The sequence below is a fragment of the Glycine soja genome, chromosome 15 (genome assembly GCF_004193775.1).
Source record: "Glycine soja cultivar W05 chromosome 15, ASM419377v2, whole genome shotgun sequence".
NCBI classification, from domain to species: Eukaryota; Viridiplantae; Streptophyta; class Magnoliopsida; order Fabales; family Fabaceae; genus Glycine; species Glycine soja.
The window spans coordinates 33,658,698-33,686,366 of NC_041016.1; the positions used below are offsets into that span (position 1 = coordinate 33,658,698).

The 27,669-nt window shown below is 36.1% G+C and overlaps 3 protein-coding genes and 1 long non-coding RNA gene across 6 annotated transcripts; 3 read left to right on the plus strand and 1 right to left on the minus strand.

Moving 5' to 3' along the window:
• Nucleotides 1-253: 253 nt before the first annotated feature.
• On the minus strand, nucleotides 254-16,335 carry LOC114387902 (uncharacterized protein At4g15545-like). Of its 3 annotated transcripts, XR_003661424.1 has the most exons (11): nucleotides 15,933-16,333; nucleotides 15,595-15,663; nucleotides 9,463-9,516; nucleotides 9,273-9,336; nucleotides 9,068-9,142; nucleotides 8,397-8,654; nucleotides 8,106-8,151; nucleotides 7,932-8,010; nucleotides 7,709-7,837; nucleotides 5,601-5,795; nucleotides 254-698 (listed from the first exon to the last, which is right to left on the minus strand). XR_003661424.1 is itself a non-coding variant. In XM_028348150.1 (10 exons), exons 1-9 carry the CDS (start codon nucleotides 16,212-16,214, stop codon nucleotides 7,745-7,747), a joined length of 1,020 nt encoding a protein of 339 aa, XP_028203951.1. In that variant the 5' UTR covers nucleotides 16,215-16,333; the 3' UTR covers nucleotides 254-698; nucleotides 7,709-7,744. The 3 variants fall into 3 exon arrangements, 2 of the variants coding, with proteins under 2 accessions (XP_028203951.1, XP_028203952.1); XM_028348150.1 differs by lacking the exon at nucleotides 5,601-5,795; XM_028348151.1 differs by lacking the exons at nucleotides 254-698; nucleotides 5,601-5,795; nucleotides 7,709-7,837; nucleotides 7,932-8,010; nucleotides 8,106-8,151 and adding an exon at nucleotides 8,178-8,309 and having other exon boundaries at nucleotides 15,933-16,335.
• Nucleotides 8,650-15,683, plus strand: LOC114387905. The gene is made up of 4 exons (XR_003661426.1): nucleotides 8,650-12,384; nucleotides 12,483-13,290; nucleotides 13,370-13,486; nucleotides 13,570-15,683. It is a non-coding gene; the product is annotated as an uncharacterized LOC114387905 (long non-coding RNA).
• A 2,438-nt stretch (nucleotides 16,336-18,773) lies between the features above and the next one.
• Nucleotides 18,774-24,654, plus strand: LOC114386080. The gene is made up of 5 exons (XM_028346087.1): nucleotides 18,774-18,785; nucleotides 19,420-19,782; nucleotides 19,876-19,963; nucleotides 23,427-23,629; nucleotides 24,319-24,654. Exons 1-5 carry the CDS (start codon nucleotides 18,774-18,776, stop codon nucleotides 24,652-24,654), a joined length of 1,002 nt encoding a protein of 333 aa, XP_028201888.1.
• Nucleotides 24,326-25,243, plus strand: LOC114386815. The gene is made up of 2 exons (XM_028346868.1): nucleotides 24,326-24,936; nucleotides 25,019-25,243. The coding sequence occupies exons 1-2, from the start codon at nucleotides 24,685-24,687 to the stop codon at nucleotides 25,100-25,102; spliced, it is 336 nt and encodes a 111-aa protein (XP_028202669.1). The 5' UTR covers nucleotides 24,326-24,684; the 3' UTR covers nucleotides 25,103-25,243.
• Nucleotides 25,244-27,669: the final 2,426 nt, after the last annotated feature.

Below are 27,669 nucleotides of genomic sequence, written 5' to 3' on the forward strand. Positions count from 1 at the left end.
TTTAACAATGTTAAGTTATTACATAAAGGGGAAATGAATTACCAATTGTGTTATTTACCTGTTTTGTAATTCTTTGAACGAATCATGGAAGCCTATACATAATGCATGTGTGGTTAGTCCAATCATCATAAGACCCTTTTACATTATTCCTTTTCCCTTGATAAAATTTACTCATCAACAATAATCCAATATCATTATAGGTAACTAATTTTTTGTATAGAGCACATTTTTTGCATTAACTACATTGGTCATATAACATTCAAACTATTATTTTTACTTGCAGATCAGATTGAGTGTTGCCACATTCATCTTAAAAAAATTCCCATGACACTCGTTGAATAAACCAAAACCTTGCAAAATTCATTCACCATTTTAACTAGAAGTGCATGCCATTAAGAAAATATTGCAAAAAATTGTTTGAACCTCATACAAATTGACAATCCGTAAGGCCAATACGGATTGATCAATCCGTATTCCGCTTACATATGAGGCTTACGAATTCGTCAATCCGTATTAGCTCTACAAAAGGGCAAAGATGGAATTTTATTGTTTTGCTGGATGTACCAGCAATTGTGCTAGGTGAGCATAACAACAACCCCAAATTCAGTGGCTCATAATAGTGCTTCTTTTGATTTTGATTCAATGGATCGAAGAAGAAAGTCAATATTGGTCCAAGAAACCCAAGTTGGCTCAGTAACCTGAAAGAGTCAGTTAAATAATTAATCATTGCGATTGAATTATCTTAAAAAAATAGAGTATATATTATACAACATTGAGGTTTTTATGTCAAGAGCTTAGTATTGATCATTAATTGAGGCAGAAAATTAATGTCAACAAAATGAATCATGAAAAATTATGACAATGAATGTATACTTTTCCTTGTTTAATTTAATTCTATTACATAGCTCAATGCATCTCTTTATTAACAACCTTGGAAGAATTTATTTTTTTGGTAAAATGTTTTTTTTTTCAATCAAAGGAAATCTAAACATCACAATAGGAAAATGAGATTCCAACTAGGTTGGCACTTAGCTACCTATGAGATTCCAACTAGGTTGGCACTTAGCTACCTATTGATCGTTTGCAACAATCCCAAATATTATTAATGAAGGAAAAGAAGAACAAAGATGGGAGGCATAAACCTAACCCAAAACAAAATTAACAAAGGCGACAATTAGGCAATCCTACACAATTCCTATAGTTCAGAAACGGATTTGATAATAAAGCTTATGACTGGGTCAATTCACCTATTGGATCAATGAACCATTGATCTAGTTTGGGTCAATTTTTATTTAAAAAAAACAAAATGATCTTGATTAATATACAAAAAAATGACCAAACACGAAGGAGATCGTCTCTGTCTGTCAAATTCACATGAAACTTTTGTTTAATGAACCTTTGTCCCTAATATAATCATAATTGGCCTCCAAGGACCAAACTTCACTAGCATTGTCGACCTCAAACCACCATCACTCCACCAATGTCATCCACCTCAAACCACCATCATTCCACTAGTGTAGTCGACTATCTCTGTCTCTTTGTTGGACTCACTCAGTTGAATGCAGAACCAACATCAATCAACTTTGCATCGCAACCTCCCATGGCCTCCACTGAGAGCAAACCCTTCAAGTCCTCCTGACGACTATAGCAATGTTAAGACTTAAGAGTTTAGGATTTCTCTTCTCTATATATTATTTATCTTTTGAGAGGCTTGGCCCATTTGGTATCTTTTTTACCATGAAGAAATCCAATTAGGTAATTTTTCTCTTTAATTGTAAAAATAAATGAGAAAAATAATCAATTAGATACATAAATGAGGAAGGTATATCTTTTTAATATTATCATAATTTACAAAATTAATTAAATATATTTGAATTTTCTTATTTTACAAATTTTAAATTTTTTCAATTACATAACAAAGAATGAGAAATATATGAAGTAATATATTTCGAGAATAGTCTTATATTAGAAAATTTAGAAAAAAAAATTAAAACTATTTTATTTATCCATATTTTGTGGAAACATACGTCAACTTTACAAATACCAAGACAAAATAAAAGAAGAAAATTCAAATAATTTGATTTGTTCATAGTTTGTTATTTGTTTAGAACTTGTTTTTTTAGTTTAGAACCTCAAAGTTGAATGTCAATAGATTGAACTTGTGAAATTTTATTAAATATTTGTGAAGAGATTTTTTTGGAATGTTTAAGACATGTATAAAATTTTAAATTTTTTTAATACAGACCAGATCATGCAGATCAATTAGTAAACCACTAGTTCGATCATATATATTAAGCTAACACTCCCCCTCAAGGTAGAGCATATAAATTGAATGCCCCAAGCTTGGAACATATAAATTGAATTGATGCCCCCCAAGGATTTAGTCAAAATATCTGCAAGTTGATCATTTAAGCTGACAAACCCTATACTAATCTCCTTGGACAATAACTTATCTCTCACAAAATTATAGTCAATCTCTATATGTTTAGTCCTCATGAAACACTAGATTAGAGGCAATACGAAGAGCTACTTGATTATCACAATACAACTTCATTGGCTAAACTTCACAAAACTTTAATTGTTAAAGAAATTGTTTGATCGATATTAGTTCACAAGTGGTTGTGGTCATAACTCTATATTCTGCTTTTGCACTAGATCGAGCAACAATGTTTTGTTTCTTGCTCTTCCAAGAAATAATGTTGCCTCCAATGGATAAACAATATCCAATAATGGACCTTCTGTCAATGAGACATCCAGCCGTTTCAACATAACAATACCCAAATATTTGGATATTTCCTTTATCCTCCTATAACAATCCTAGTTTTAGAGCCTTTTTAATATACCTAAGAATGCGAATCACAACCTTCCAGTGATTAACATGAGGAGCCTGCATGAATTGACTAACCACACTAACTGCAAAAGAGATGTCAGCCCTTGTAATTATGAGATAAGCAAACTTTTCAACCATTCTTTATCTTTTTGGATCTGAGTTTGGTTCACCTTGGCATGCCATTAACTTTTGATTTGGGTCCATAGGACTATCAATGGGTCTACAATTAGTCATGCTTATTTCTAAAATATCAACAACATACTTCCTTTGTGAGACCACAATGCCTTCCTTTGATTAAGCTACCCCAATACCAAGAAAGTATTTAAGAGACCCAAGGTCTAGTTTGAAAATGATTGTACAAGTACTCTTTCAACTGGAAGATTTTAGCAACAGCATTCCATGTGATAACTATGTCATCCACATAGACCACAAGGTAGTGACACTTCCCAAGAGATGTATGACAATAAAAAACTGAATGATCTGCTTCATTACGTTTCAACCCAAAAGTCTCCACAATGAGACTAAATTTTCCAAATTAAATCAGACTCCCCTTGAGCAACAAACCCAAGAGAGGTTGCTCCATGTAAATCTTCTCATTCAAATCACCATGAAGAAAAGCATTTTTAATATCCAACTAATGTAGAGGCCAATGGCAAATGGCAGGCATGGCAAAAAAGAGACGCACAACGGTAATTTTGGCCATAGGAGAAAATGTGTCACTGTAATCAAGATCATATATCTGAATGTATCCTTTGGCCACTAATCTTGTTTTAAGACGATCAACCTCACCATTAGGGAAGAGGAACTAGCTCCCATGTGCCACTATTTTCAAGAGCCTACATTTCAACAATCATGACTTGTCACCATCCAAGGTGATTAAGTGTTTCATGGACATTTTTGGGAATAGCAATAGAAGACATAGAAGATACAAAGGAGACATATGATGAAGACAAAAGACAATAACTCAAATAAATGGGATAAGGATTTGAGTAGACTGAATACCTTTTCCAAGAGTTTCATCATGAGTATTCGTTGTAGGGGTGACTAATGGAGAAGAACATGAATCAAGTAATGTATCATTTCCTTATGTTCTTTGTTGAGATGTGATGAGAAGAGATTGAATTTCAGTTAAAGAATGATTGAGTAGATGGACTGAAGGAGAATGGTTTTGATTTTCTTCTTGGTTGGGAGTCTCATAAGTAGGAGACACTATTGGACTGAAGGATGGGATAGGTAATACCTATTGTATAGAATTGGAATCTTGCATGGAAGATGAGAAGTAAAGGGTTTCTTCAAAGGTAACATCAGCACATGCATAACCTCTTAGTGATTGGAGAATAACATCGATACCATTTCTGAAGATGAGAGCACCCAAGGAAAACACATTTATTGCCCTTGCAGAAAGCTTGTCCAACCACGAAAAGACATCATAGACAAAACAAGTACAACCAAACACGAGAAGACACATGATATAAGGGTTCATTTAGAGAGATAATGGAAAGACAAATCTTATTATCAAGTGTCAAAGATGGCATTCTATTTATGAGAAAGCTAACAATGAGAACTGCATAACCCCAATAATGAATAGGAAGATTTGCATTGAGCAATAAGGTGCGTGCAATCTCAACCAAATGTTTATTTTTCCTTTCTACCATTCTATTTTGTTGTGGTGCATAGGGACAAGGAGATTGATGCAAAATGTCCTGTGAGGATAAAAAAAAAGGGCAAAAAAAGAGATATTCTTTGGCATTACACTCCAAAAAACTTTAGTAACCTTTCTAAATTGATTTTTGATTACATAGAAGAAGGATGTAAAAATAGATAAAAGTTTAGATCTATCCTTCATTAAATACACCCAAGTACATCTAGAATGCTCATCAATAAGGTGACAATATTTGAACCCAAAAGAGGTAACATGACTTGGACCCCAAATATCTAAAAGAATGGTGGAAAAAGGAAAATTTGGAAAAGAAGACCTAACATGTTTGCTTAATTGACATGACTCACATTCTAATCTTTGTAGTTTACTAAGACCAGGAATCATTTTCTTCAATTTTGACAAATTTGGATGACCTAAACAATCATGAATGAGTTTGGGAGATGGGGCTGCTAAATAGGACATAGAAGAATTGGTTTCTAGGTGGTAGTAAAGTCCTCTTGATTCATGTCCCACTCCAATTGTTTGACCCATACCACGTTCTTGTATAATAAATGAATCAACATAGAATGTTACAGAACAATTTAAAGACTTTGTTAACTGACTTAAAGAGATCAAATTAAAGGGACAATTAGGAACAAAGAATAAATTCCAAGTTTATAGGAGACACTGAAATTTGACCAACACCTTTAGAAGCTACCTTAACAACATTGGCTAAGGTTATAAGATGAGGAAACTTTGGGAAAGACATTGAACTAAACAAAGAAGCATTACCAAATATATGATCTGAAGCACCTGAATCAATTACCCATGGACCTTGACTGTCCAATAATTGGGAAATACAAGTTGTTGAAATACTTGGTACTAAACATAATTGAGCTTGGATGCTGGATTTCAACCTCAAATATTCTTGATATTCCTCGGTAGAAAATCTTAGCTTAGATGTTCATGTGATAGTTATATTTGAAGAAAACTTAAACAACTGAGCTCTTGAAACCCAACTTCACAGCCAAACAGCTATTGTACAAGCACAAAAAACCAAACCCACTTTCTAAACAACGAAATGACAATCTAAAAACTAAAATTGAACCAAAACAGGTTGATGACTCAAACCGTGGTGTTGTGCCTGAGTTCCGAAGACTGACGCATTAGCAGCACGCGCCTGGCAGAGTCACAGAACGACACATGTGGGCACGTTATAGGGTTTTGGACTTCGAAAACTTCTAGGTTAGGCCGCACTTGGTGAGGCACACCAGATCCAATGATCATTAGAAAAAAATGGCAATGGTCAACGGTGGCTAGAGACAACTGGCAACAACAGACAATGGGTAAAGTAAGATTGACGCACTCTGATACCATGTTTAGAAACAGATTTGATAATAAAGCTTAAGTGTCTCATCACTCAGTTGAAACTTCCCATACATATATAATAAGACCAAAGGTCAACAAGTACATGAGACAAAAGGGTGTAGATTGCAACCCCCTAATCAAACAGTTACAACAAGTGAAAAGAGAAAAAAGTAGTACAGACATAAAATAATAACACAAAGGTACATGTAAAAGACAAAACATATATTAATCTAACACCTATAAAAGCTATCACGAACAAAATTCAGAATTGTATCTTTGCTTTGGTTGATGGCGGCTTTGCTAAGGTTTCTTCCATCTATTGCACTTAGTGCCATTGTCATGGAAGCTATCTATCCATAGGGTTTCTAGGCCTTCTCGGAGGTCTCACCCTCGAAGACTCCTACTGTTCAAGATCAATCCTTCAATCATGTGTTGAATAACCCTATTGATGTCCATGTGAGTCCGTTGCCACGACCATGCAAAAAAGGACATGCCTTTTTCCATTACTATCTCGAAAGAAGAGTACAAATTAGGGTCGAAAAACTGGAAGAATAATCTGCATGGCCACTTCATCCTGGCCAAAGGAGATCAGCCTTTTCATTATCAAGACTTGCATGCAAAGTTAACGAAACTTTGGAAGCCTCTGGGTGATTGGTGCATGACACCTCAGGACAAGGATTCTATGAATTCAGTTTCGCCTCAACAGATGATTTGCATAGCATTTGGACTGTTGGAGCTTGGAACGTTTAGCCCAGGCTCCTCCACTTATATAAATGGACTCTTGATTTTAATCCCAACAAGCAGAAACTCACCCATTCTCAATGTTGGGCTCACTTATGTGACCTACCCCAAGAATATTGGTGGCCCAAGACCCTCCTAGAGATTGTGGGTGCCCTTGGTACTCCTATAGGGTTCACTTGTGGTGAGCTAACCCAAGAATATTGGCGGCCCAAGACCCTCTTAGAGATTGCAGGCTATACTGAAAAAAGTGATGTAGACAAGACTCACAAGAGGAAGTTAGTTACTGCTCCATGGGAGACCTATTGATCCCCAGTTTCAAAGGGTGGTCTTGGCATCGGGCCTCTACACATCATTAATCAAGCAACAATGGTTAAGCTAGCCTAGGATTTTGTTTCAAAAGCTTCAATGGACTGCTCTTACTAGAGCATGTTTTTTATTCATTCTGATATTCATCTCTCATCCTTTGTTCAATCTTCTATATGGCCAGGGATTAATTCATGTATTAAAACAATGCTTGTCTAATGTCATCTCTCATGTTCTCCAAGGGATTGAAATTTGCAACATAGTAATGGGAGGGAGTCATGAAAGTTTAGCAAATATACGCGATGCTAAATGCTAAATGAAAATCAAAGTCCAAAAAAAATATTATTTCCACAAATTTGAAGGCAGGTTTCTTGGTTGCTTAAAATGGATTTAACCACTACACAAAAGAGCATATGATGAATATAATTTAGGTTTAATTACTCATTTAATCCTTATAGTTGTTCAAACTTAATCTTTTTTATACTTAAAGTCATCCATTTTAGTCCTTATACATACTATTATTAATCACTTTCAGTTCCAATGACCATAGGGACTAAAATGAATTAAAACTGTTATGTATAGGGACTAAAAAATAAACGAGTAATTAAACCTATAATTTATATCATTCATATTTTTAATGTAAACCAGTTCATGCAGTGATCCCCTAGTTGAACTAGTGGCCCATTAATTCAATACCTCAATTGAGTTAATGACTGGTCTGGTTCTCAAAACACTGGGTGCAACTTCATCCACATTTCAAAAAAAAAAATGCACAAACACAGTGACAGAAAAACAAGGACAGAAATGATAACCGGCATTTTACATACCAACTCATACAATACTCAGCAATGCTGCTTTCAGTACTAGCGTGCATTACGGTTAAGCAATCCTTGAAAAGATAAGTACAGATCTTTGTTATCTGACCCAAATATCTCATCTGCTTTTCTTAAAGTTTCCTAAAAGAACACAGAAAAAGTGGAGCAATTATTAGCTACTTGGAAATAGCTTCAGTTCCAAATCCAACACTATAAATATTCAATATTGATTTACCTCCCGTGTTTGCTTCTGAGCATTTAATTCCTTTATGTTGGCAAGAAATGCACTGAACTGCTCATATGAAAGGCGACTCCTGAAAAAGTGACGCATTTGATCAACTCACTCAGTTTCTTAAATAAATTTAAGTAGTATGTCACACTTTACTATGGCACGGAGAAACAAAGTCACCTGGCCTGACGAAAAAACTCCTTTCCATCAATCTTTGGAGTTCGACCTAAACAATTTTTTACATGAGGGGTAAACAACTGAGAATATTGTAATAATGAAACACATTAAAGAGGCACTAGCCCTTTCTTACGCTTCATAAGGAACAATGCCCTAACCAGCAGCATTAGATAGATAACATTCCAATCAAGAACTGAAGTGAAAAGGCTAAGGAGCAAACGAACATGACAAACTTCAAGGACCAATATTAGTAAGATGGGAAAAAAGATTAGATTAAAAATAAATCATTAAAACCTGGAAGCGATCGTCCCCGTGGTGGGGAGTTTGCTGCTGATGACTGCTGACTAGATGAATACCATGAAGAGAGAGATGTGCGCCCATCATATGGAAGTTTTGTAGGAGAGGTAAAACCAGAAGTTTTCTTGGGTGATACAGCTGCAGAATATCCTCTAGGAGACCCAGCCGTTGAAATCACCTTTGGAGTTCCCGTCGGTGTAAGACGTGGTGTGATATATGGGGTCAAAGAAAACCTTTGCCCTGAATACCTGGAAGCTATAGGAGCAAAAAGACAAAGAACAAAAGGGTATTATCACACACGTCATATTTAATTTATAACACCTGCAAGCCCATTTTTCCTTATTATTGATAGTTCCCACTATACTTTTATTGAACCCATTTTTTAAACATTTTTCCAGTTAAATCCAATTGTTTTAGATAGAAAAGTCCAAACTATTTATTTTCCAGTACAATAGCTTGTTTCCCCATTTTTGGTTTCATTAAATAATATAATTTCAATTTTCTCTATAACCTTTCCAAATCCTAAATATTGAGTATTGAAGTTTACTTCTTTTACATAATTTCTTAGACATGATACTACTTATATAAAAAAAAATTTGTTCAATTCTGATAATTAAACAATAGTAGCATGATTTGCAATCAATGATATGTCTGGAAAATCCATCTACCTTCGTCATTTGTTTTACCCACATCTGCAGGGCCATTGTATGAATGATGTGCCATATTGCCACTTCGATCATCATCTGCAAGCAATACATAAAAGAAACGCATATAAAAACTTCCAACAAACACTTATGAAATTTCACATCACTAGGAAGGGATACGTGCAAAATTGATAATAAAATAGTCAATGAGGTATGGACAGGGGAGTACCCTTATCAGGATATGCCTTTGGAACTGATTGGTCACAGGTTCCAATATCTGTAGTTTCAGCATGCTGTAACAAGAGCAAAGAAAAAGAATAAAGGAGAACCAACTCTTGTTTAGGAGAATAATAATACAGGTCATTTTCTGAAACAAAATAAAGTGCAAGTATAGCTAAGTTAATATATTGATGTCTTACCAATGCATTGTCATCAGTTAGCGACTGCATCAATTGTTTTTTAAATGTCTCCAACTAGAAAATAGAAAAAAGGAAAGATGTCAGGTCTACATAAAAACCGTGTGGGAAAAAATAAAAAACAAATAGCATTTTAATCATCAAGTCAGTATTATATGTACTCTTACATTGAAAAATATGCATGCAGTAAAAAGGAATTTAAGAAAAAAGGCAAATTTAATACATAGAAACACACTTGCACACACCAATTGTTGTGGGAGTTTGAAATCATGAAGTAAAGAAAAAGATATATTAAACCTATTAGTGAATAAAAATAAAGATAAATTAAAATCTCCACTACTAAACGCTACTTATATTACACTTTTCTTCCTTTTGTTATGAAAATCACACTCCTTACCTTAGAGATTGATATATGCTACACATTTATCCAATTTCATGTTAACGAGTCTCATTTAAACACAATGTTTTCTCTTTCTTTGAATCTCAATAACGTCAATTGGTATGTTTTGAACCCCTATTATCAACTTTGGGACTTTATGATGCAAAACCCAGGGCCCAAAATCACTAATGTTTATGTGAGATGGCCCAAGAAAGGAACCGCAGTTGATGAGAGTTTTAATGGGAATGATGCACCAGATCCTAAGAGTGAGAGTCAAAAGTAACTTAATAGGAGCAGTAGTGGGAGTAGTAGGCATGGGATTGTGGGTAGGGAGAGAGAATATATGCAAGGGGTCAAGAGTGGAAGAAGGCGGTAGGGGGAAATTGGTTGGAACTTTAGGTCTCTCAAATTGCACAAGAGTTTTATTGTTCTTTGTGGTGACTAACTAGATGGTCGGACTTGCAAGAGAGAGATGAGCACAATGGTTGCAGTGGGTGCTACTTAATCACACTGGAGAGACATAGATCTGAAAAAAAAAAAAAAAGAGGTGACCGAAAAAAGAGCCGGTGTCGTGCAGCTTGATGGTGCCAAAGAAAGGTGGACAATCGGCAATGACAAGACGAGTCCAGTGGTGCTGGAAATGACAGCTGCTGCATAGCAGAATATGGCTCACCAGAGAAGAACAGTTTGCTCGCCAGAAAAAGGTGGCCAGCGGCAAACAGCTGTGAACGGTAGCCTGCAACAGACATTTGGCAGACTTGACTAGAGACAACAGAGCGGGAGCAGGATCAAACCCACTATGATACCATGTTGGAATATATATTACATTGTTTAAGTGTCTAAGTTCTATACTCAGTTGCATATTGTCTAGGTTCTAACTAGGATTTATATATATATATATACTTAGGCTTTTCAGAATACAAAAAAATGCCCGCTATAGCGCCCGCTATCACGCCGGAGCGGAGCAGCCCCTACGGCGAAGACCCCTGTCACTGGGTGGAATGAAGGAGAGGTCATCGTGCTTACAATTGCGGCAAAGCGGGACAGCGCAATCATGGGTTTTGTTGTGATTGTCCCACCACAATCCTAGTTTTGAACGAAAATTCAAAAATGCCCTCATTATTACATCATTAGTGAGAGTTATTTTGGGTAAAATCGTTTTGTTTTGTTTGGGTCCCTTCTAAAATCGAAACCAGACTCAAGAGAACAACTCAGAGAAGTGAGAACCCTAGGAGAAACGGCACACTCTATTCCTTCTACAGCGTCAAGCACACCTCTCTGTTCCTTCTCTGGCAACCGGCGACCGTCATCCTCCCTCCTTTGTTCGTTTCTTTCATTCAATCTCAGACGCACCTTTATGTTCTTTGCTTGTAGATTCTCCGTTCTCTTTGATCCTATGTTTCTTTCTTTTCTTTTTTTATTTTTTTTCTTCTCTCATTCTTTCCTTTTATTGCTTGCCTCCTTGCTCTCATTATTCTCTTATTCTTTTTTTTCTTCTCATTTGGGTGTTTTACTGTGCATAGTGCCACTGCCATGGCTTCTAATGATCAACAAAAAAAAAGATACCTACACAATGGGGTCTTCAACTGGAATGTTCAAGCCTACGGGTGATAAGGTTGATATTTTTTGGAAGTGGAACAGCTTGAAGGATAAAAATAATAGGAAGTGTTACCTATGATTTTGGTCATAAAACATCTACCGGAGGAATTACTAGAGCCAAAAAACATCAACTCAACATTATAAGAGATGCTAATTCTTGTAGAAAAGTACCAGAGGATGTTAAATTAGAAATGCAGACAGCTTTTGACAAGAAAAAAGCTGATATTGAGGCCATGGAGTCCACACAAGAAGAAAATGAAGAAGAGGAAGTTAGCATCCACGAGATTGCAAGACTTAGAAAAAGTGGAAAAAAGCCTCCAATATCATAAAGTGAAGGCTCTTCAGTTGCTGCCAAGAAGAGGACCACAAATAACAGAGGAGCTCTTGATTATTTTTCTCCAAAAAACCTGAAGAAAATGTCAAATTAGGAAAAGCCATGAGACAAACAAGTTTGAAAGATCCTTATGACAAGTTTGAAAGATCCTTATGACAAGATGTCAAGAGATACGGCAATTCAATACATTTCCTGTTTCTTTTTTAGGAATGATCATTCAATGTTGCTAGATCAAAAAGTTTCAAGTTGATGATTGATGCTACTGGATCCTATGGTGCTCATTTAAAGCCTCCAAACTATCATGAGTTGAGAGTTACACTCCTTAAAAAGGAGTTGGATTACAGGAAGGGCTTATTGCAAGTTCATGCGGAGGAGCGAATAAAATATGGATGCTCAATTATGTCAGATGGTTGGACTGATAGGAAGAATAGGACTTTGATTAACTTTTTGATAAATTGTTCCTTGGGAACAAAATTTGTGAAGAGTGTGCTTCTGAATTTATGAAGACCAATGACAAGATCTTTTGATCTTTTGAATGGCTTTGGTAAGAAGATTGGAGAAAAGAATGCGATTCAAGCGGTGACCGACAATGGAGGTAACTATAAATTGGTAGGTAAGAATTCAATCATTGTCAATGAAGCTTTTAATTTTATAGTTATAACTTTTGATTGTTACTTTGCTCATAAAGTTTCTTGATTCTGGTCTATATAGGTAAAATTTTAGAAGTGACAAGACCAAAATTATTTTAGACTCCATGTGTTGCACATTGTCTTGACTTGATGTTAGAGAATATTGGAAAGATCCCAAAGGTTAAAAGAGTTATACAAAGAGGCATCAAGCTGTAAGCTACATTTACAACCATACATTGGCTTTGAACACCATGAGGAAACTCACTAACAAGATCGAATTGGTGAGGACTCGAGTTACAAGATTTACTACCACCTTCTTAACTTTGCAAAGATCATAAGCAAAGGGTCAATCTAAGAAGGATGTTTACTTCAGAAGAATGGATGAAGTCAAAGGCAGCTAAGGAACCTAAGGGAAAGAAAGCAACAAATGTTGTTCTCATGGCATCGTTCCAGTTTGATGTTGCCTTCACTTTGAAGACTATGGGGCCTCTTGTAAGTGTATTGAGGTTGGTGGATAACGAAAAAAAAAAAACTTACAATGAGTTTCATTTATGAGGCAATGGATAGGGCCAAGGAGACAATTCAAAGAGCTTTCAATGATAATAAAGAGAAGTATAAGAATATCTTTGCCATCATTCATCACAGATGGGATTGCCAACTTTACCACCCTTTGCATATGACGGGTTATTATCTAAATCCTAGGTTCTATTACACCAATTCAAACATTGACAAAGATGTTGAAATGGAAGATGGCCTCAACAAATGTATTGTCAAGCTTAGTGAAGATGATGAGTTTGAAGTTGCAGTTCACAAAGAGTTGTTAATCTATAAGAGGGGTGGATACAGGTTTGGTATGACTACAGCAATAAAAGCAAGGACTTTGTCTCCTGGTAAGTGGGAAAGTTCACTTATAAATTTGAATCATTATTTAATTTCTGATTCATGTAAATACTAATGCATAATTTACAGTTGAGGGGAGGAAACCATGGAGGAAAAACACCACACATGCAAATCATTGCCATTAAAATCCTAAGTTTGACTTGTAGCTCATCGAGATGTGAGCATAATTGGAGTACCTTTGAGCATGTAAGTTAATGATTGATTTATTTGATTATGAAACATTGGGAGCTAAAATTGAAACTAACATTCATTTTTTCAAATTATTATAGATTCACTCAAAGAAGAGAAGTAGGCTTGAGCACCAAAAGCTAAGACTTGGTTTTAATTCTCATGATGCGATTGATCTCATTGCTTTAAATGACATTGATGAAAGCAATGAGTGGTTATTGGGAGAGTTGGAAGAAGAAGAAAATGACTTTGTTTTTGAAGAGGAAGTTTGAGTTGGTTAGATGTTGATATTGCAAATGGGGTTGGTGAACCTTTGAAATACACCAGGAGACAAACACAAATGAAGAAGGTAAATGATGCAAATGAAAAAGGAAAAAAGGTGGCACAAGTGGAAGAAGAGAATGAAGATGAAGGGGAGGAAGAGTACATTTCTAATGCTAGTGAGAATGAAGGAGAATTACAAAAAAATGATGAAGATCTTGAAGAGGATGAAGATCTTGAAGAGGATGAAGATTGAAGATTCTGAATTTCCGAATTCTTATTATTATTTAGAAACTTGCATCTGTCTACTTTATGTTTAAGTACTATGTTTGGTTTTAATTTTTAAGGTTTTTTTTTTGTTTTTTTTTCAGCAAAAATATTTAATTTTTAATTTTTAAGTACAATGAGTTTTTATTATTAATGATGATTAGTACATGAATTATGAGTTATGTTTCTGTTTTTGAATGCTTATATATAATATTGAACATCTATAAAAAAAAATTAGAATAATGGCCATCCCACTATCCGCTATCCCACTTTAGGGGTTGGCCGCTCCATGCCGCGATGGCAGCATTGACTACTATGTTCTGTCAAAGATAAAAGTAACTTAATATCTAACAAAAAACTTTACAATTTTATAACAACTAAAGTCGTAAAACAAAATTTTATAGGGACCAAAACCGTAAGAAAACTTTCTATTGATTAGGACAATTGACTGAAGAAATAAGGCATGTTTGCCTATAAATAAGAGGGGAAGGGAGGTGGAGAGAGAGATTTCTTGTCCAAATTTGACAGAATTGGGGGCTTTGGGCATTGAGAAGTGCAGACCCTCAGATCTGCAATTAGGGACTTTTATGATTGAGAAAGCAGTGCAAGGAGTGGATCCCAGACCTCTCGAAATATCTGGATATAGAAGCAATATCTGCAATTAGGGGCTTCTCCCTAGTTTCATTCAATAAAAAAACCATTCGTTCTCACTATTATGATTATGATACTTCTATCATCCCTAGTTTGGTTTTGTTGAATACAACATGATTTATTGATATTAATATCAAATATTTTTTTAACTACATGAATAGCTTTCACCAAATCCTAAAGGAAATCTAGGGATCTCCCATTCACTTGCAGATATCTTTCCTTAAAAATATAACAAACAAAGCCATTTCTAGGAAAACTAGTTGTTTTACAAGCCATAACTAGTGCAGTTGCCAACATAAGGAGGCTGCTGGTTATGGCCACATTCAGAACTTCTCGACAAATGTAATTATTTGCTTGGCTTTGCACCTTTTTCATGGTTATATGTTATAGTGTTAGTTTGTAAATTACAATTTCCTGCTAGAAACAGACAATTGCATAGCCATGTCTTCTGACATTGGTAATTTGGTATAATTTACTTTGGCTATATCAGTATAATCTGAAGCAGTCAGGAACTTAGGGATATGAATTCTTCGCCTGAAATCATGGCTTAGCAGGGGTCATGAGATTTTCCAATGTAAAGAAACATTTTTACACAAAACAAAGCAAACTTTAATACAACCCAAGAGTAGTAACGAATTATTTTCAAGCATACACCGCACAATGATAGAATTGGAAACAAATGTTTGGGCAGAAAAAATCACCCCCAAGAAGTTAATATTGCTTGACTATCTTCATAATTGATAACTTGAAACAAATGATCAATAACATTTCACTGTCTTGCAAAAATGTAAAACATAGGAAGGGATAGGAAACTGAGCATAGTTCTAGCACAAACAATGGCAGCAGCCGAAAATTTCTGAAGAGCATGGAGTCATAAACAGACCGGATATACACTCAACAAATAAATAAAAAGCAAGTCATAATACAGAAATGAAATAAATAGTCACCTTGGCGAAGTCTCGACTTAGCTTCTTCACTGTTGCTGCCAATTGATCCCTCTCCTTCGTAAGCTTTATCTACAAAAAAAAAAAAAAAATCACCCACCATCAAGTATAATAACATTATCTTATTGACTTGTGTAAAACATTCAAAATCTCAAATTTTCCGCAAGCAATTATGCAAATGCCAAGCTTCTCAGTCATCCTCTCTTCCAACCATCTTATATTTGCTGTACAATGAATATTACTGACACTCCTCTCCTCTCTTTTCGTCTCTGAAGCTTTCACTAATCTCTACAAACTTAACTTGAAAGAAGAATAAAAATGAGAAGTGATAAGAAGCGAACGTTTTCGTTGAGGGCGGTGTTGAGGGTGGAGTCGGATTGGTGGGAAGCGCGGGTGAGGGAGGAGAGGCGGTCTTCGAGGTCGAGGATGATTCGGTCCTTTTCGAGAAGCTTCTGGCGGAGGCGAGATGCATCGGATTCGAGAGAAGAGACACGGGAGGCAATGGCCATGGAGGTTATCTTGCGAGCCAGATCCAGCTGCTGGTATGGGTCCGTTGGTATCACCGACAGAATCTCGTCGGGGAGGTCGAAATCCACCACTGAACCTGTGCCCTGCTGCGACATCCCTATCCACCCTGTTTGGTTGTGGTTGTTGGCTGGGTTTTCTTGATGCCCAGCTGGTTGTGGAATCAACGAGGGAAACTAAAATAAATGTCAATCCTTGGCCCAAACCTCGTCATAAGCAATCATTTTAATATAAAACAAATTGATACAATAAATAGAGTTATTACATGTAGAGGCTACTAGAGACAACTAAAACATTATATTATATTATTATTTTATTTATTATTGTTATAGGTTATAGATATAAATTTTTAAAAATATATACTTTATTTTGTTTGACAGTTTCAAATTTGAAAAGGCGGGACAATTTCAATAAATAAGACACGAGGTGTCTTTTTCTTCTGGTGAATTTTGTGTGAAGTGTTTGTCCTCCAGTTTTGTTATTTTTTGTGCGTCCTTGTTTTGATTTTAGTTTTGAATTGTTTCCCTCCAAAATGGCTTTATGCTCATTTTTTAAAATTTTCAGCCATTTTTTTGTTTTTTATTAGGTTCATTTTACCATTTTTATGAATTTGTTTAAACATTAAAACTTGACTGTGATCATTTTTTTCTTTAAATAATAAAAAATAGAATTATTAAAATGATGGACCATTCTAATCCAACTTACTTTTTGGTAAACTTATAAAAGATAACTCGAAGGTTGGTCCACTTAAAATTAAAAAAAATAAAAAATATTTTTTATTAAAAAACATATATAACATAGGAAATAATATAACAAAACATGGAAATATGAAAAACAAACTATTGCATTAAAATAATGTCACAAAAATAAAAACAATTCAAGTTCTTATTGATAATTAAATCATGACACAAACAAAATATTAGGATAAAGCAAAGTGGGTTAACTGGGCTCAACACATGGTCAACATGGGGTGGCTTAGGTTCTAAGTGGGTTGATCAATTTTTTATTATTACCAAAGTGGGTTCATTTTTATCAACCTCACTTGGATCGGCCCAAACATGTGATGGGTCAGGTTGACTCCTAGGTTTTGAGTGCTGCTAGGTGCACGCAGCAGTTTTGCTGGTGCACCCAGCAATTGTTGTGAAAAGGCCATAATGCCTGTCACTAATTTAAAAAAAAAAAAAACGAAACCTCTCTCTCTCCTCGTGTTTGCACTTCTGCTTCTTCTTCTTTCGGATCAACTCTTCTTCTTCCTGCTTCTTCTTCATTCTTTGTGCGTCTTCTTCTTCATTCTTTGCGCGTCTTCTTTGTGCCTCTTCTTCCTCTTCGTTGAGGAGGTTGTCGTCATTGTTGCGGTGGTGCTGCGAGGAAGCTCCCACGAAGAGCAACGGTCGTCGAGGAGGTTAGCGCGTCCACCGTCGAGGTAAGCACCGTGAACCTTACCTTCTTTGGTCCAGTGTTGCCGGCGATGGCGAAAACCGCTATCAGAAATCGCTAGGAGCTTTACGGATCAAGTGATCCGTAAACTACTCAACATACTTTATGAATCACCTGACCCGTAAAACTCACAGTTTGATTTTAATTGAAAAATTGCCAAATATTATTTAATACCTCTGAATGTATGCTAAATATTTGATAAATAGTGTCATGAATATCTACTGTTTCATACAAACTGCCATGAATGTATGCTAATTATTTGCTAAATACTTTATTTGATTTAATGCGAATATGTAATTGCCTTTTATGTGATTGCATACAAATTCATTCCTTTAACTAAGTTTGACTAATATGATTGATATCCCTATAAGCCAACTTCCATGTGCTTCCATATAAGCCAACTTCCATGTACTTCCTTTAACTAAGTTATGACCAATATGATTGATATCCCTATAAGCCAACTTCCATCTACTTCATATAAGCCAACTTCCATGTACTTCCTTTAACTAAGTTATGACCAATATGATTGATATCCCTACAAGCCAACTTCCATGTGCTTCATATAAGCCAACTTCCATGTACTTCCTTTAACTAAGTTATGACCAATGTGATTGATATCCCAATAAGCCAACTTCCATGTGCTTCATATAAGCCAACTTTCATGTACTTCCTTTAACTAAGTTATGACCAATATGATTGATATCCCTATAAGCCAACTTCCATGTGCTTCATCTCAACATATCGAGGCACACAGTCAACACCCAAGCAATCTGCAGCTTATTGTACCTAAATTCATATCTAACAATTTAATTAGAGGAGAACAACAATGAATAGAAATAGAAAATCCAAATTCTCCAGTTCAGGCATACAACTCAACAGGTATATATAGATAGATAGATAGATGCAAATACTTGCAATTAATGGATTAAACTAGGAAATAGGAATTTGACATGATAGAACTAGGAATTTGGCATGATGGTAGTTTGCTTAGAACCTCTGAGCCTGTATGTGAAGAAATGCATTTGGAATCATGAACCAACTATCCCAAAACCTTAAGTTATTTAGAACTCTAAGCCACATGGTCAGCTATAATATAATATCACAAATGATGAACCAACTATTCCATACAAATGGTTTTATATCAAACACTTTCCATTTCAATGCAAATTTTAGAGCAATAAGCATTTTGATCAAATCTGAAGAAGAAGAAAAATAGAAATATGGCAAAGCAGGTAAAGCAACTGAACCACGTCAAAAACATATTGGAGTAAACATTAATTTTGGTCATACAACAATCACTTCAATAAATTTACCGTTTAAGTTTAAAAAAAATCACAACTTGCATGGGATATTAGAATGAATCATAAAAACACTTGGTAAACTACTTAGTAGTTAATATTTCAATTAATATTGCTTGGGGCTCATAGTAATGCACTTCACTGCCAGTATTAGAAAAGAAATAGCTCATAAAGGATAGAGTATCCTTTAACTAAGTTATGACCATGTACTTCCTTTATAGGTTGAACCAAACGAATAAGCATAAAGCTTGACCAGTCCACATAAGTGAGACTTCTATTTGCCAAAAGATGAGGAGTTGCTTCCATTTCAAGAAGATTGATTTCTTCTTTCTTTGGCTTTGTTCATCTAATATCAATAATATTAGGATCCATAATCAATTTCCATTCAATCATATAGTGTACTGAATAAAAAATAATCTGATAAAAGCCTAACATGTGTAGCCTTTCTTGACATGCCTTTCTTGAAAGCCTGACAGCTTGCGTGACTTTCAGTCAATGAAATTTGCGTTAGACCAATGAAATTTGAGTGAATGAAATGGGTGATTGAATTTGCGTTACTCATTTGCAGATCATGGTTAGGACTAGAGGATTAGGTCGTGCCTTAGGTCAGGTTACTAGCAGAGGTGTGGGCAGAGGAGATCGTGATGATTCCGATGATGCTCCGCAGCGTCGACGGCCTACTGCATCCGCACAGAGGCAGCGAGTCGCTGTGACTGCAACACACGCTGAGCCAGTCATCCCTGCGCCAGATGTTCAGGATGACCGGATGGAGGCACCAGCCGCTGTGGAGGACATTGTGGCAGACATTCCTGTGGACACAGGCGCAAAGGCTGCTGAGGACGCGCATGAGGGATTTCCGGGTGGTCCGAGCGACCCATCCGTGTTGACCCTGTATGCGGATCACGTTGCTTGCAGCGTATGGACGGGAGAGGTATTTATACTATTTATTTTTAGTTACTTGTAATTAGTTTTCCTTTAAATGATGATTTTAACGAATTTTGCGTTCCTTTATACTTCAATTCAGGACGCTCCTGAATTGAAGCTATCCTCTCATGGGAGGAAGGTCCACAGTTTAGGCACGCCTATCCCTGCCATTGAGGGACTTGTTGCTGGTACATGACTAAGTCCTCTTATTGCGTGTTCGGTAGACACCAACGATCGGGGACTTTTGTCCGCGTTTGTGGAGCGGTGGCACCGAGAGACGTCTAATTTCCATCTCCAGGTGGGAGAGCTCACCATCACATTGGACGATGTCTCCTCGCTTCTCCATCTTCCCGTGATTGGCGACTTACACACTTTTGAGCCCTTGCACGTGGACGATGCGGTTCAAATGCTGGTGGACTTGTTGATGGTCTCTCCAGAGTTTGTTAGGGCTGAGACAGCCCAGTGTCACGGACCGTATGTACGCTTGCAATGGGTACGTGATATATATGAGCGCCGATGCTAGGCAGGTCATTGGACAACTGCGGCTCGCGCATATCTTCTTCACCTTCTGGGTTGTGTGACATCCTGGAATTTCTACCCGGAATTTTGTAAGCATTCCATTTAAATAATTATATAAATATATATTATTCAGTGTGTGTGTGTGTATATATATATATATATATATATATATATATATATATATATATATATATATATATATATATATATATATATTCTTGGTAGAAGTATGTACATTGGGGGAGAAATACGCGGGTTAGACTAATTAACGAAGGGTAACCCATAACTGGACGAATATAGATTAATTCGTAATTAATTAGTCTAAAAATTATTGTTTTGCGTGCAACTTATAATTAAACAAAACCAACCTCTGAACCACGCTTAGGGTCTCATTCTAAGTGTTTTGATATATATTGCCTACTTTCGAAAACGGGCCCCGACGGGTGCAAAAAAACGCGAAGGACTGGAATCAGAGAGGTGGCACACAAACCGAGGCAGGATTTCAGCATCCAAAAAGGTCCAGTTTTTTTTTCTTCTTTTATAGCTGAGTATGTGGTCAAATCAAAGGAAAAGGTGAGCCCTTTTTGCTCCAATCAAAAAGGGACATGTGGATTTGCTTTTTGGAAAGAAAATGAAAAAGAAGAAAAATCATTTTTTTATAAAAAGCCAAATCTTCTCTCTCCTTCTCCAGAAACTTCCAGCAGCCCTTCTTTCTCCCTCCATGTTGCTTTTCTTCCTCTTCTTATCCACCATTGTTGTCTCTTTTGAAGCTCCAAATTCCTCTTCATTTCCACACCAAATTGCAAGGAAAAGCTATTTTCGGAGTCTAGGAGCCTACCTCTACCTCGTGGGACCTTCAATTTCAGGTAAGGGTGAACTTCTTCTCTCTTGAAATCTGGGGGTGTTGGGTTTTGGGAGCTATAATGGGTAGTTCTACTAGGTTATTGCTTTAGGGTAGTTGTTTGTGAAGGAAATTGTTGTAATTATGCTAAACTTGACATGTTTGATGTAAGAAAAACTACGCATGTTGATTAAGGGTTTAATAATGATGCTTTGAGATATATGTATGCTTAAAAGGTAGATAGAAAATTGGTAGAGAGGATGGGGAGAGTTAACTTAGAGTTGAATGTGAGAATGGTAGTGTTGTAGGTGGAAAAGTGTGAGATTTTGAGGGTTAAAAAGCCAAATTTGGGGTTAGTGGAAATTGGATTCTAAAGTGAGTTGATTCTAGTTTAGAATTTCAATTAGGACTTGTAGGAAAGCTTGGTCAGAGCAAATGAGGAAAATGAGTGACAAATGTGAAAGAAAAGAGCCATTTATAGTGTAAATTGAGTGTTGAGAGGTCAAATTTTGAATAGGTGGAGATTTTACCTTAAAATCAGTTTGAGCAAGTCTAATTCAATGTTATAGACTTGATTGAGATGAGAGTTTACCCCAAAATTACCCAATTCTCATTTTCACTTTTCAAACCTTGAAAATTCACTAAATTTGGTGGGTTTTGGATACCTATGTTTTGCTTTACCTTGGTTTGAAGTTTGTTTTTGGTTTGAACATGATTCATACATGGTTTAGGACTTGTAGGATCCAATTTGAGTGGAATTGGATGCATGTAAGCTAGATTTCGAAAATCTGCAAAATTATGCAGAAAAGGCTGTCCAATTGTGCATCAAATCTGCCAATTATGCCGAAAAAAATGATTGTGTAGTGTTGGTTTCTGCTGTCACGGGAAAGGTAGTATATCTTGCATTCTAGACATTCTTTAGCAGATCCCAACGGTCAAAACTTAGATTTCTGTATTAGGAACCCTCAGTTAAAATTTCAAGGCGATCCAATGGTTAACGAATCGGAACGAAGAGGATTTTACTGAGGTATGTGGGTAGGAAAAACTCTGTGGAATTTGAATGAATCTTGTGTAAAGATTTTTTGCCTTCACTCTGTTTTTAAGGTAGTTTCATGAAAAATGGAATTGAATTGTTTGGATATTGTGAAAGCTTGGAGAGGTTGATGGGGACCCGGTGATGAGAGGAACGAGGAGAAGGCTACGTACGTGTACGTGAGCTAAATTTAAAGGTGGGCAACTGGGGATGGTATGCTTATGCCTGGGCCTGTGGAAGGGGGATATTTGTTTTGCGCCATCACTCGATCGCCACCTAGTACCACATGTGACGGGTGCCCCATAATCCAATAAGCTTGGTGTGAGAAAGCGTGGAAGAGTCAGTCTTCCTACTTTTATTTGTTGACCACAGAGTGGTACCTGAAGATATGTCGCGAGGGTCAGGAGACCTTGGGGACGTCAGGTGGGGTGCTATTGCCCAAAACCAAGCTTGGCCAATCCCGACCCAACCCGGGCATAGTCAGCCAGTGAGAACCTGTGACGTACCTAAACAGGCGAGCTCCTGACAGTCGACCAATAAAAGAACAAAAGTCCACGAAGCAAGGAGGCTTGTGTGGCGGCTGACCAGCTATTTATCTTGGGTGTTATATGAAAAATACCCTCTGGTAATCGATTACCAATTGTGTGTAATCGATTACAGGGTCTAAAAATTGAAACAGGACGTTCAGTAGCCTCTGGTAATCGATTACCAATTGTGTGTAATCGATTACACAGTGTTATATGCTACTGGTAATCGATTACCAATTGTGTGTAATCGATTACACAATGTTATATGCTACTGGTAATCGATTACCATTTATGTGTAATCGATTACACAATGTAACTTTCAGGTTCCAATGTGCAAAGGCTGTTGTAATTCGTTTTTGGGCACTGGTAATCGATTACATACTTTGACAATCGATTACCAGAGAGGAAATCTTTTGACAAAGACATTTTGACTGTGCGTAGCCGTTATGGGACGCATTGTATTGTTACCTGTGTAGTAGATTTCTTGTGAAAGAGTCTACCCTCCTTCTTTTATCTCTTGTAGATCACGATGGCAACGCAGTTAATCCATGATCGTGTCGTGATGGAGTGCCTAGAGGGTGTTTGGGAGACCCTCGAAGGTAATGAGAGGTGCCGATTCCGTGGCACAATTCGACTTACTGCTACTTCGCTAGTACATCCGGAGCAACCCGCACGCACACTTCAGCAGCCTGTGGAGTGGATACTACCTACACCTACTCCATATCGACCAGTTGAGCCGGTTCCAGTGATAGAGGTGTCATCCTCTGAAGAGGATCTTGACGAGAACCTAGAGGAGTTACCTCCTGAACCTGCTATGGATGCCCCTGACTTACCAGAGGATGATGAGGACCCGCTCTCTGATGTTGATTCTCCAGAGGATTTTATGTCAGCATTTGAGGCAGACTCTACAGAGGAGAGTGGCCCTAGAGGGACAGTGAATAGTGACGACTCTTCATCATAGCAGACAACTCCTTAGATTAGGCGTACATACTTTTTGTGGGTGGGTGTATCTAGTTCAGACTGCTAGGTTTACTCTTTTGATTTTTGGATGGGTAGACCTCTTGTATAGAAAATTTTGATGATTGTATATATTGTGGTTGAAGCCACCACAATTGTTACCTTTGCTCTGGATGTCACTGTGCTATTTTGCAAACTCCCATATTTTGGACAGTTTTTGATGATGGAAACAATTATGTTTCATCTTGTTATTTGAAAAATAAATGTTAACGAACTTTATTTGAAAAGAGTTTACCGACCGCACCTTATTATTTCTCACGTGACCACCTAAAATGATGGCTGATATATTTTTGAAAGAGAAAAATAGTTTGGAGGTTATGAGTGATCAGAAAGAAATGAATCCGAATAGAGTTGTGAACTGACCATTCAGGACTCTATAGTGATAATTTTCCTTCTGAAATTAATTACTGTGAAATGAATAACAGTGCAAAAATTATTTTTTTTCCCATGGTGCATCTATGAGCCACAACTGACAGCTTGGCGGTTACATCACACTGTTGTAGGTAACAAATATGTTTTTTATTCGTTCAGCCTCAACAATGTTCAACTTTAAATTTTGTTACACTTTCATTATTAATGTTTATAATTTTGATGTTACATCTGTAGTGCTGGATTTATGAGCACTTTCTGTCGGTCGCGGACTCCACTGCTGATCAGGAGTACGACGAGGATTCTCCGCGTGCGTGTAGGTGGATTGCGACCAAGAAGATTGTGAAGAGAATTCGTATGCCGGCGTACAGGGAGCGCCTGGATCGACTCCAGATTCCGAATGTCTGTTGGATCCCTTATGGGGAGCACCGAGAGGTCCGGGACTTCCATGTCAGATCATGCTATTCCGGTCTCTTGCGCTGGGGGCCTGTTGCTATTTATTACCGACCGGAGAGGGTCGTGCGGCAGTTTGGCTACACGCAGACCATTCCTGCTCCTCCTGTCGATTCATGAGTCTCGTATGATGATATACATGACAGGTGGATGCACTACAAGGATCATATCATTCCAGCAGGTGATGTGTGCGTTGTGCCAGGCCAGTGTTCCAGTGACTACATGGACTGGTTCTTCCGCATCTCCCATCCTTTCATGACACCAGGCCACACATTAGATCCTCTGCCTCATGGTCACGCCCCGCAGCCCCAAGTCGTCCCTCAGGCCCCGCAGACGGATATCCCTCGCGTGCCGGAGCCAGGAGCATCGTCGACATCTGCGGAGGAGCCTAGACATGCAGTGGTAAGTAATACTAATAATTTACGTCATTTACCTCAATATTTGCATAATAATTTGTGTAATTAGTTTGTTTTGTATGTAACAGGAAGTTTGTGATGACATTGCTGAGAGGTTGGAGCGCCATCTGATTCTAGGGGTGGTCACGCCTGGCTCATCGACAATGAGGTGATCGAAAAATGCCTCAGGTTGGCCAGGAGTGTGACATAGGACCATCTTGTATATGTTAGGTCTAGACGCAGGCGGCGCACGGATCAGGCATAGTTTATGTACATATTTTATATTGATATTCCATGTATATACAGATATTGTACATGCACTCATTTCATGAGTATTGTTGGTTTTATTTATTTTCATTAGTAATGTTAGTTTTATTTATTTTCATTGATTGTGTATTCCATTTGTGTCTATATACACGCGTGTTATTAAAATGGTCTAGTTAACTTAGTTATAGTATATGCAAATTATTATAAATGGTCTAGTTAACTTAGTTTACCAACTAATAAAAAATAATTTGAAATATAACTTTAAATATAATTGAAATAAAGAAGTTGAAAAGGGTGTAAAAAAAAATTAAACAAAAAATGGACATCATCCGTTATCTAAGATCCTTATTTTATATAACGTACTAATATTTTTAAATTCTCTTATAATTACTATTTTCCCACTTATACTAATGATCATGTAAAAAAATGTATTATAAAGTAGTTAGTATTTTAATTTTTAATATAATACTAATTTTTTTATATTCTTTATAATATTAATGATATGATTAATTCTTTATAATATTATCTTTTATGCATTTATTGATTTTTATTAATATGTATAAAATAACCTTAAACAATAATTATAATGGGATTGAGTAAGTATTTTAATATCATCTTCTAAACAAATTTATTTTAAAAAAATATATTAAAAAATTAATTATTTATAATAAATCAATATTTATAAATATATTATAATTAATAAAATAAATAAATATATTTAATTATATTATAAATAAATATGTTGTATCTTTAAAGTATATTATAATTATTTTTCCTCTTACAGATTAAGTTGATCTGGAAGTCTCTTACGGATCAAGTTACGGATCAACTTGATCCGTAGGAGGAAAATCAAGCAAGGGCAATTTTGCCATTTTATTAGAATACTAGGTGCACCAGCAATAATGCTGGGCGCACCTAGCAACACTCCTAGGTTTTTCACTTTGATGGTTCTAAAAAAATTTCTTTATTGCTCATATTCTTCCTTCCAAATGCCAACAATCAATTTTTGTTACTGTGTTTAAAAAGATAAAGGTTTAATTGTAAATTTAGTCTCCATATTTATCTTAGCTCACGAATTTGGTCCCCATGTAATTTAATTTACCAATTGAGTCCCTCATATTTTTGCAATCATGTTATTTTAGTCCTCAACCTCGAAATTAAATGTTGATTGTTAATTGCTTACATTGACTACCACAAGTCACGTTTTTATTTGACGTTATTTTGGTGCACAAAATTAACCCTCATCGGTAATTTTTATTTTACCTCCTTGTGGCGATTATGGGTTTGGATTTTCAATGTTCCACTCATTTCCATTTCTTCATATATGCTAAAGCTTAAATGATTTAGTTTTTGTTTTATTTTATTTTTACAAGTTCTTGAAGAGATTTTACTCTCTGAAGTTTGGTGTAAATTTTTTTGTTTGCTTGTTGTTGTCACTGAACTTACACCAATGAGTTCTTTGTGTGGGAAAAGTACAAATAGTTGGTGCTTTGAAGATCCCACAAGGATTTCAAATCCCACTTGACCAAGTGGTTGCAATTACATGAACCGTTGGGTGCTGGTTTGGTGTGAAAATTAGAACCCTGTTTGAATTGCATTTTGGAGAACTTCAATTCTTAAATGATTTAACATTTGGAAATTGGAATGGACCTTTGGGAGTTTTGGGTGAAACTTGGGTATGATGTGCACATGATACGAAGCATTTCTTATCTTGTTGATTGATTTCAAAGCTTTTGGAGTGAGTAAAGTTGAAGAGTGTTGTGGCACCAAAATAATGTCTAATAAAAATGTGACATGTGATGGTCAATGTAAGTAATTAATAGTCAACATCTAATTTTGGGATTGGGGACTAAAATAACGAGATTGTAAAAAAATGGGAGACTCAATTGGTGACTTAAATTACACGGGAACCAAATTTATGAGCTGATATAAATATGGAGACTAAATTTGCAATTAAAACTAGATTCCACAGCAAAATATTTTTTGTAGTTTTAAATTTTTTTTATAATGTTATTTTATTATGTAGTATTATTACCCAAGTAATAATTTAGTATGATGTAGAATTTGTATGTTTGTAGAATTTGTTTTGTCATTTTGGCTACTATTAAATCTTTTCTTGATGAAGACAATTGGTATTACACTACGTGTTGTTGCCACGAAAAGGTATCTCCAAACTCTAAAAAGTACTATTGTGATAGATGTGTCAAACACGTCACAAATGTCACCCGAAGATCATTAATTATACCTACATTTTTTATTTCAAAAATATATCTTATCATTTATACACATACTACAATAATTATATTTTTAATTAATCATACAAAAATGTCAATTTAATAAGAGCTAAACAAATTTTGAGGTATATTTAATTATATTACTGGTTTTTCCTCAAACTATGTGTCAATTATGAGACTACTTCTACCACATTCGTGATGTTTGATCGTGATATATCTGATTTGCTAAAACAGACTAG